Source organism: Sus scrofa, chromosome 7 (assembly GCF_054392235.1).
Source record: "Sus scrofa isolate SSC_HxYL_T2T_F1_AM1 chromosome 7, Sscrofa_HxYL_maternal_Yorkshire_Landrace_v2.0, whole genome shotgun sequence".
NCBI classification, from domain to species: Eukaryota; Metazoa; Chordata; class Mammalia; order Artiodactyla; family Suidae; genus Sus; species Sus scrofa.
In genome coordinates this window covers 56,692,267-56,701,896 of record NC_139389.1, presented here as the reverse complement: position 1 = coordinate 56,701,896, position 9,630 = coordinate 56,692,267, and the positions used below count along the sequence as shown (strand labels likewise).

The 9,630-nt window shown below is 49.2% G+C and overlaps 1 protein-coding gene across 1 annotated transcript in view; it reads left to right on the top strand.

Annotated features, from left to right (window-relative positions):
* Positions 1-8,372, top strand: part of RASGRF1 (Ras protein specific guanine nucleotide releasing factor 1) — a 125,546-nt gene extending 117,174 nt beyond the window's left edge. The window contains exons 25-27 of the mRNA XM_003128446.7: positions 909-1,026; positions 2,666-2,734; positions 7,005-8,372. Coding sequence (XP_003128494.4) covers positions 909-1,026; positions 2,666-2,734; positions 7,005-7,097 — 280 coding nt within the window. The 3' untranslated portion in view covers positions 7,098-8,372. The remainder of the gene's footprint in view (positions 1-908; positions 1,027-2,665; positions 2,735-7,004) is intronic.
* The last annotated feature ends 1,258 nt before the right edge of the window (positions 8,373-9,630 follow it).

Genomic DNA, 9,630 nt, shown 5'->3' with positions numbered 1-9,630 from the left:
CTCAGATCCTATCTCCCAAAAAGGCCGTCCCCAAGAGTCATCGGTCGTGGGAGCTGTCACCCAACCCCCCGCCCAGAAGCCACACCCGGGACAGAAATCTCAGAGGGCAAGGATTTCCTGCGCCGGCAGCCCAGAGCTTGAGTGGGCGGAGATCCCTGTGGGCACCAAGTCAAGGCAGAGAGGGCTCGGGGAGAGAAAGAGATGGGAGGGCTGGGTGGGGTGGCTGGTGGTGAGTGGCAAGAATGGGTGTGGGGGCTGAACCCCACCCCCAGGGAGGTGATTCTAGGGTGGGATTGGGATAGTTTCAGTGGAGACACATACTGGAAAGGTGGGCTGTGAGGGGCCAGCCGCTGAGCCCCGGGACCCCATCTGGGAGGGAAGCAGACAGGTAGGGGAGGGCCTTCTGGCTAGGGGTGGAGGGGGTGATTGATGGGGAAGCCCCAGGCCCCAGCCACCACCATGTCACCCCCAGCACCCCAGGGAACTGACCCTCACACCCAGCTGGCAATCAGAGGCCCAAGAGCTGCTACTAGTCTTGGTGATTAAAAATCCCTTTTTAGAGTTCCCTTCATGGCTCAGCAGTTAACAAACCCCACTAGGATCCATGAGGATGCAGGTTCGATCCCTGGCCTTGCTCAATAGGTTAAGGATCCGGTGTTGCCGTGAGCTGTGGTGTAGGTCACAGACGTGGCTCGGATCTGGTGTGGCTGTGGAGGAGCTCCAATTCGACCCCTCGCCTGGGAACTTCCATATGCCGTGGGTGCAACCCTAAAAAGACAAAAAATTGAAAAAAGAAGAAGAAATCCCTTTTCCTCCAGCAAAGCAGGAGCTGCATGTGGGGTGTTCTTTCTTGGTAGAGGCTCAAGTTTTTAAGTGAAAAATGTCTGTTAATGCCATTTGCTTCGAAGTTGTGACCCACCGTGTGTCCCTTACCTGGGGATGTACCTCACCGACCTGGCCTTCATCGAAGAGGGGACGCCCAACTACACGGAGGACGGCCTGGTCAACTTCTCCAAGATGAGAATGGTGCGTTGCCCTCAGGCATCAAAACCCAGACCCAAGCCCCAGACCCAACAGAGCTCTGCCAGCTAGTCCCAGCCTGACCAATAGGGCGTGTGCATGGGGGCCTGAACCCGGCTTCTCCTTAAGGAGGGTCACTCCCTTTAAGGAGCAGTTAGCATTCGGCGGGCCCTGCGCCAGCTTTACCTGCATTTGCCTGCAGTCTGAGGGGTGGGTGCTCCTGTTATCTCTCCGCCTTACAGAGAGCAGGCTGAAACTTGGAGTCACTCAGCCAAGGTCGCTCCTAAGTAAAGGACAGAGCTGGGTCTGGGGCCCAAGTCTGTCTGACTCCAAAGCCCGCTCTTGATTCGCATCCTGACTGTTGGTGTTCGTGTAAGCACTTGCTTCATGTGGCTGAAGCAGAAGCATTTCTGCAGCGCCTCCTAGGCAAATTGGTTTCTGATTTCCCCAGAGATATCTAGGACTTGGGAGGGAAGAGGAGGATCCCTTCAAGCAGGGAGCCTGGTTACTGGGCATCCTCCTCCCCTCTCCTTCCAACCAGAGAACCTTTACCTGGATCAGCTCTGTGTCATGGGCTTCCTCCTAAGGTTTTGTCTAACAGGCAGTTTATGGCATAGTGATTCAGTATTTTAATAGATTCTATGAAAGGATAAGGAAGATGTGATAGGGAGTTCCCTTTGTGGCTCAGTGGGTTAAGAACCCAACTAGTATCCATGAGGATGCTGGTTCGATCCCTGGCCTCACTTAGTGGGTTAAGGACCCAGCGTTGCTGTGAGCTGTGGTGTAGGTCGCAGACATGGCTCAGATCTGGTGTTGCTATGGCTGTGGCTTAGGCCAGCAGCTGAAGCTCCAATTCAGCCCCTAGCCTGGGAACTTCCATGTGCCACAGCTGTGGGCTTAAAAAAAAATTGTGAAATATATATATATATATATATATATATATTCCACACACTGGAATATTATTCAGCCATAAAATAGAATGAAATTCTAAGAGGCACAAACTATTATGTATAAAATAAGCTACAAGCATATGTTGTACAAACACAGAGACTAGAGCGAATATTTTATAATAACTATAGATGGAGTATAACCTTTAAAAATTATGAATCAGTATATTGTATGCCTGTAACTTAGTAATATTGTGTGTCAACTATACTTCAGTAAATAAATAAAAAAATGAAATTCTACCATTTGCAATAATGTGGATGGACCTAGAGAGTATTGTGCTTAGTAAAGCAAGTCAGAAAAGGACAGATACTCTATTTTATCACTTGTAACCTATAGATTCTTGACAAGTATCAACCTTGGAAGTATATTGCTTGTTTAAAGAAAACCACACCTCCTCAGTGGAATCTCCCAGGAGGCAGAGAGACTGACAGCCCTCGTGGCCCCTTCTGTTCCCCCCCGGGGTGGGGGACGCTCATACTAAGAGAGCAAGCTGTCTTCTAAAACTCTCCTTTTTATTCCCTGTGGCTCAGTGGGTTAAGGATCCAGCATCATCACTGCACTAGCCTGTGTCACTGCTATGCAGCAGATTCAATCCCTGGCCCAGGAACTTCCCCATGCCACAGGCACAGCCAAAAAAATAATAATAATAATTTTTAAAATTAAAAATAAATATATAAACCCTCCTTCTTTCCCACAGATATCCCATATTATCAGAGAGATTCGCCAGTTTCAACAAACAGCCTACAAAATAGAGCACCAAGCAAAGGTAAGCCAGCAGCATTCGCAGTCCCTTCTGCTGTTTCCCCAGTGCTCTGGTTACTCGGCCTTTCTTCCTTCCTTTTTCCCTCTGCACCCAGCCACGCCACCTCCCTGAACTCCCTGGGCCCTGCTCTCCCACCCCCTGTCTCCTGACCAGCCAGGAGTTCTCCCTCTTTAAAACTGGACTTGTGCTCATCTTACAGTTCCTGTCTGACTGACCCGCCGTGGAATGGTTTATGGTCATGTCTGGTCTCCCCCGAGGCAAGAGAGGCAGTGTTTATCACCCCTTTTTGAAACACTTGCTAGTTTCAAAATTCACAGATAGAGGAGTTCCCCTTGCAGCTTAACGGAAATGAGCCTGACTAGTATCCATGATGACGCAGGTTTGATCTGTGGCCTCACTCAGTGGGTTCAGGATCTGGTGTTGCCGTGAGCTGGGATGTAGGTCACAGACATAGCTCGGATTCAGCATTGCTGTACTGTGGCATAGGCCGGCAGCTGCAGCTCTGATTTGACCCCTAGCTTGGGAACCTCCATAGGCTGCAGGTGTGGCCTTAAAAAGCAAAAAAAAAAAAAAAAAAAAAAAGAAAGAAAGAAAGAAAAATTCACAGATAGGGCACACAGCGTAAAGTCCCTGGGCCACCAACTTCCCCTCCCAAAGCCACCACATCACCCATTTTTTTGTGTGTATGCAAACACAGCAAAACTCTTTTTTAATCATAATATAGCATACTATACGGCGCTCAGCATCCTTCTTTTTCCCTTAATGACATACCTCGGAGGTCATTCTGATTGATGCAGAATCACCCTCATTCTTACTTGCGGCTGTAGAAAAATTCATGTATTTATTCAGTCCTCTGTATCGATGGACAGTTAGGTTGTTTCAGTCTTTTGCTGCTACCGACAAGGCTGGGAAAAAACGCCTTACACATCCAGGAATCAGAGAGGGCTGAGAGCATGGGTCTAGGGGCCTGCGTCTGTTGGGGCCCGGAGAGCCTCGGCTGGGCAAAGACCTTAGGAGGAGGTATCCTGGTCAGGTAGTTGGGGGCAGGCGTTCGTGAGGTGGGAGGGCCCCTCTGAGAAGTGCAGAGACCCCAAGTGGCGGCTGTGAGTAGCATCAGACCAGCCTGAACCAAATGGGACTATGGGCTTCTAGAAGGATCTAGAAGCTTGTCCTAAGGGCAGTGAGAAGCCCTGAAAGGAGCTTACAGAACTGGATCAATTTGCATTTTTAAAAGATGCTGGGGGTGTATGGAGGGTGGTTGGCATGTTAGTCTCATTTCACTCTTCAAACCCTGTGCCGTTAGCCACATTTTTTTTTTTTTTTTTGTCTTTTTAGGGCCGCACCCATGGCATATGGAGGTTCCCAGGCTAGCAGTCTAATTGGAGCTACAGCTGCCAGTCTGCACCACAGCTACGGCATCGCCAGATCCGAGCTGCGTCTGCAACCTACACCACAGCTCACAGCAATGCTGGATCCTTAACCCACTGAGTGAGGCCAGGGATCGAACCTGCAACCTCATGGTTCCTAGTCACATTCGTTTCCACTGAGCCACGACGGGAACTCCAAGCCCCATTTTACAGATAAAATAACTGACATTTGCTAATCCAGACTCCGATTACTCTGAATCCTGTGACTGTTTTCTCTGCCCAGAGATGCACTGACATTCCATCCAGGCTTTTAACCTTCTCGTTTGCAGTTCACAAAAAATATCCAGCTCCAGACAGATCCCCGAACACACCAGGAAGCCGGACTCTTATGAGTTTTCCCTCCTACTTTCCTTAATGATAGATGTTCCCTTTAAGAATCTGTTCCCCAGCCATGTTCTGTGAGCTCACAATCTCTTTTATAGCTGACAACACAATAGTGAAGAAAAATCAGGGTCCTAACCTATCGTGCCACTTTTTCCTTGTGGTTCATTCATTCTCTCATTCAATGAGTATTTATTGAGCACCTACTGCATGCCAGGCGCTGTATTAGGCCTTGGGTCCCTTCTTAAACTTGCCCTTCAGCTCCAAGGCACAATACAAGTAAATGTTACTGCGCTTCAGACTCCTTCCTTAATAGCTTTGCTGTGGTGGTATTTGCTGCCAATCTCCTACTGAAGCAGAACAACTTTCTATGGAAATTGGTCTAGAGCATACTTATCTCAGAGGAAACTAACTAACCAGTCTGCCATATCCCGGAGTGTCTGGGAGGGTGGAAATGTTATAGTCGAGAAAGGGCTGCTCACCGAAAGCTACTAGCTAGAGAAAAAGGCCTCGTCTGTCTCACACGTCTGTGAGATCACCACATCTTTCTCAGTGGATGTGAATGAATCTTGACTGTGATATCTGAGGCTGTCTCCCTAGAGGTGCTGCATGGGAGCCACTAATCAGAGATTGTAATCATTTCATCTGTGACTCATGATCAGCACCCTAGACAGGCAGTTCTGTCCTTCGCTGTAGCGGAGGGGTAATTATCACGCAACCAAGACTGATTTTTCTCAAGCAGCCGTCAGCTAAATATGTAGTAAGAAATTTTTTTTTCCTTCTCTGCACTGGGTTTCTATTGGAGGTGGTGTGCAGGGCTGGGGGGTGGGGGGGGGAACCTTTGGTTCCAAACAACTGACACGTCAATGAGCCTCGGAAAGTTTTGGGGGTTTTTTTTGGCCATACCCACAGCATATGGAAGTTCCTGGGCCAGGGGTAGAATCTGAGCCACAGCTGCGGCAACACTGGATCCTTTAACCCACTGCGCCAGGCCAGGGATTCAACCTGAGCCTCTGCAGCCACCAGAGCCACTGTAGTTGGATTCTTCTTCCTCCACCCCCCACCCCGGCGTATAGAGCTTTCACTCAGAGATCAGATCAGAGCCGCAGCCTTGAACTAAGCCACAGGTATGGCAATGCCAGATCCTTTACCCACTGTGCTAGGCCAGGGGTTGAACCCACGTCCCAGTGCTTCCAAGATGCTGCTGATCCTGTTGCGCCACAATGGGAGCTCTTATAGTTGCATTCTTAACCCACTGTGCCATAGCAAGAACTCCTGGAAAGATTCTTTCTGAAGCAGGGGTGGGAAGAATGAAGGGGTGGCATGGGGCCTGGGGTCTGCCTGTGAGCTTTGGGCTCTGATCTTTCATGGCATATTTAATGTGCAGGAACCCAGCAACACTCTTGGGAGCAATGCAAAGTGAAGTGGGGAGGGAGGAGGAACAAGAATAGTGTAATCCACACAGTGAATCTTCTAATTTTCCTAAGACTCTGCCCTGGAGTGAGCCTCAAAGAATCTACACATGTATGTGTAACTGGGTCACCTTGCTGTACAGTAGAAAATTGACAGAACACTGTAAACCAGCTATAATGAAAAAAAAATAAAAATCATTATATTTTTTTTTAAAAAAAGGAGGCTCTTTACTTACATGGCCTCAGTTTCCACTCGCTTCTCTTGGGTGAGTATCTCTCAGTGCTGTGTAATCCTGATGTTTAAGTACATTTTTCCAACATACAGAAATATTGCAATTGTGAACCCCTATACATCCACCACCCAGATTCTACAGTTGACATTTTTTTTTTTTAGCCTTGCCCACGGCATGTGGGCATTCTCAGGCCAGGGACTGAACTTGCCCAACAGCAATGACCCAAGCTGCAGCAGTGACAACACTGGATCCTTAACTGCTAGGCTACCAGGGAGCTCCTTACAACTGACATTTTAGGTTTATAGATAGAGATGATTTCTTAATATGAGCCCAAAATATTTCATTTAACATACAACCAAAGCAATGGTGGTCAAGAGTAATTTTGATCAGATGTGATTTCATATTCCTGTGAAGACAAATACTAAGATAATACCGGAGTTGCATTATGGCTCATCTGGTTAAGAACTCAATTAGTATCCGTGAGGATGAGGCTTGGATCCCTGGCCTCGTTCAGTGGGTTAAGTATCTGGTGTTGCCAGGAGCTGCTGGTGTAGGTCACAGACACAGCTCGGATCTGGCGTTGCTGTAACTGTGGCGTAGTTCTTTAGCTATAACTCTGATTCAACCCCCTAGCCCAGGAAGATGAATTGCAGGTGTGGCCCCAAAAAGAAAAAGAAAAAAAAAAGGATAATATTAAAATATTAAGAAAAATAATAAAAGACACAACACTGCTTGATGCATGTTTCCCTCATCTGCGAGCCTGATGCCACTCACCTCCACGACAGCACCAGGTTCCCGGGGGATACCCGCCATCCGCATAGTATTATGGAGGTCCCATAGCCCTGCCATTCCTTTTCATCTTTTCCTTTCCTTTTCTCAGGTAACCCAGTATTTACTGGACCAGTCTTTTGTAATGGATGAAGAAAGCCTCTACGAGTCTTCTCTCCGAATAGAACCAAAACTCCCCACCTGAAGCTGTACCCAGCCCAGCCCCAGCCGCTCCCACGGACACGTGCTCTATGATATTGTATATATTCGTTTGGTTTCTCTGGATTTTCTTCTTTAGTATGTGCTTCTCCAAGAATACGAATCCGTTCTCGTTCTTAGATTCCTGTAGAACCAGAATATGAATTTCTGCAGCGTTTAAGACTTGGCCCACCCCCACCCCCACCTCCCACCCCTGGTCTCCCGCAGTGCCTGGTTTCTTTTCAACAGACTCTACTCTAGGTCTGTCCTTCCCAGCCCCTCCCTCTTCTCGGAAGGGACAACAGAACCCGTGCATTGACGAACCTTAGGCACCAGTCCTGCTTCTGTCCGTCCCCAGCCCAGGGCGCTGGGTTGAGTTGGCCACTCACCATCCTCCGGCATGTTCCATGTAGTTGTTCTAACTGGGTGGGGGGTGGGAGGGAGGCAGGGGGTGGGGGTGGGAGGGGACCATACCCTGAAGTCCAGTCACCGACCAATCTTCCCGCTGATGGTGATGCCAATTTCCAAAGCAGCTTTTTCAGCCGAAATCACAGGTCTCAAAACTCCGCGTCTCCCAGTGACCCGGAGGGAAGGGAGCCCTGACCGCTGAGAACCACGCCCCGCGACACCAACGCCGCCACCTCGTTCGGGCACCACGTCGCTCCTCCTCGCTCTAGGAATAATACCAGGTAGCATGACTAGCAGTCTCAATAACACTGGACGAGGCCCCGGACCCCTCCTGAGGAAAAAAAAGAGACTCACACACAAAGTCACGTCTACTTCTGCCGACCGCCGCCCAGCATTCACTGCAAGTCGGGAACACACAAAAGATGTCACTTTTCCTCTTTGATCCGCCTAACGGTCCCTACAAGCTTACGTTGAGATGCTCCAAGTCTGTATGCCTTGTGACAGTAGTCCCACACTGTAGAATTAGGAAATCAATAACCAAGTGTTTTTATTGCATATACTGTAGTCCTGTCTAAATGCCTTCTAGCAGGAATATAGTACTGTAGTGCTTATTCTGTGAATATTACCATCTATTTTTTACATTGTACAGGATAGAAAACACAGGTTAACTCTGAAGTGGCAGGCATGCTCCACTCCGACAAACAGACAACTTTTGCTGTAAGCAATACCTAGTGGTATGAGAATTCTCTTTCAAGTCCTACAATATTTCAACTTACAGCTTGTTTGGAAAAAAAAAAAAGAGATTTCCATTTTTGTAAAAATATATGTTTCCTGATTACCTCTTGCTAATAAATCTATTCTATCTCAGGGTGAACAGTGGCATTTTGCTGGGTTTCATTTATGCATTCAAAGGATGTTTGATGAGCCTCATCAGCCCCTGGGCTCAGACCAAAGATTTGGAGTGATAAGGGCACCGTCCCCGCTTTGGGGGAACTCAGAGTCCGATGAGGAAGACTGTGGCTGTTTTCTATTGCAGCAGAAACAAATCACTCCACAACTTAACGGCTCAAACGAATCTTTCACAGTGTGTTGACTGGGCTCAGCGGATGGTTCTTACTCGGGGTCCCTTGTGAGGTGGCAGTCATAAAGCAACCTGGGATGGAGTCATTTGTAAGGCTCCAAGACGGTGCTCTCATGTGGCTGGAAGCTGATGTCAGCTGGGAGCTGGGCTGGGGCTGTCGACTGGAGCATCCCTGCATGGCCTCTCCACGTGGCTTGAGCTTCTCGCAGTGTGGCAGCTGTTTCCAAAAAGCAGCCTTCCAAGAGACTCAGGCAGAAGCTGCAAGGCTTCTTCTGCCCTAGCCCCAGAATTCCCACCCACAGCATTCTCTTGGTCAAGCACATCACCAAGGCCAGCCTGGTCTCCAGCGGAAGGCGATCCAGTTCCTCCTCTCGATGGGAAGAGGTGCCAAGACTGTGCAGCCATCTTTAAGTTTCTAGAGCCACAGACCACTGGAGCTGCACTGTCACAGGATGTGCAGGAAGTGCCTTGGGGACACCAAGGAGAAAAGGACACTATAGTGGCGGAGGGGAGGGGTTTGAAAAAAGCTCCACTGAGATATGAGAGGCTGCAAGATAAGGAAGGATGATTTGCCAGGCTGGGCAGGGGAACCAGCAGAAGCCCAGAAGCGTGAATGGATATGCTGGCTCAGGAAAAAGCATGCGTCTTGTTGGGCAAAGCAGTGGAGGGACGATGGAGAAAAGTAAGCCAGAGGAAGCTGGGGGGTGGGGAAAGGATTCCCAAAGAGGAGGGCAGCCCCAGGGCCAGAGCCAGGCAAGGCCACCACCCCAAGCCTCGGGGGAGGACAGAGGAAGATGAGCAGATGTGCACGGAGGAGGAAGAGTCTGAGCATTGCCCCCAGAGAAGGCGCCTTGGGTCCACCCCAGACGCCTCCTCACAATCACCCATCAGTGGGGGAGCCCAGGACCCACCCCTCACTCACAAGCATGAGGCCCTGCTGGGAAATGAGACCCAGTTGCAGAACTTCCTGGGACCTGCAGCCAGCAGCCTCTGTAACTGCTTTTCTGTTTGCTTCAGACACCGAACAGCAATGAAGTTTGCTGACACCTGT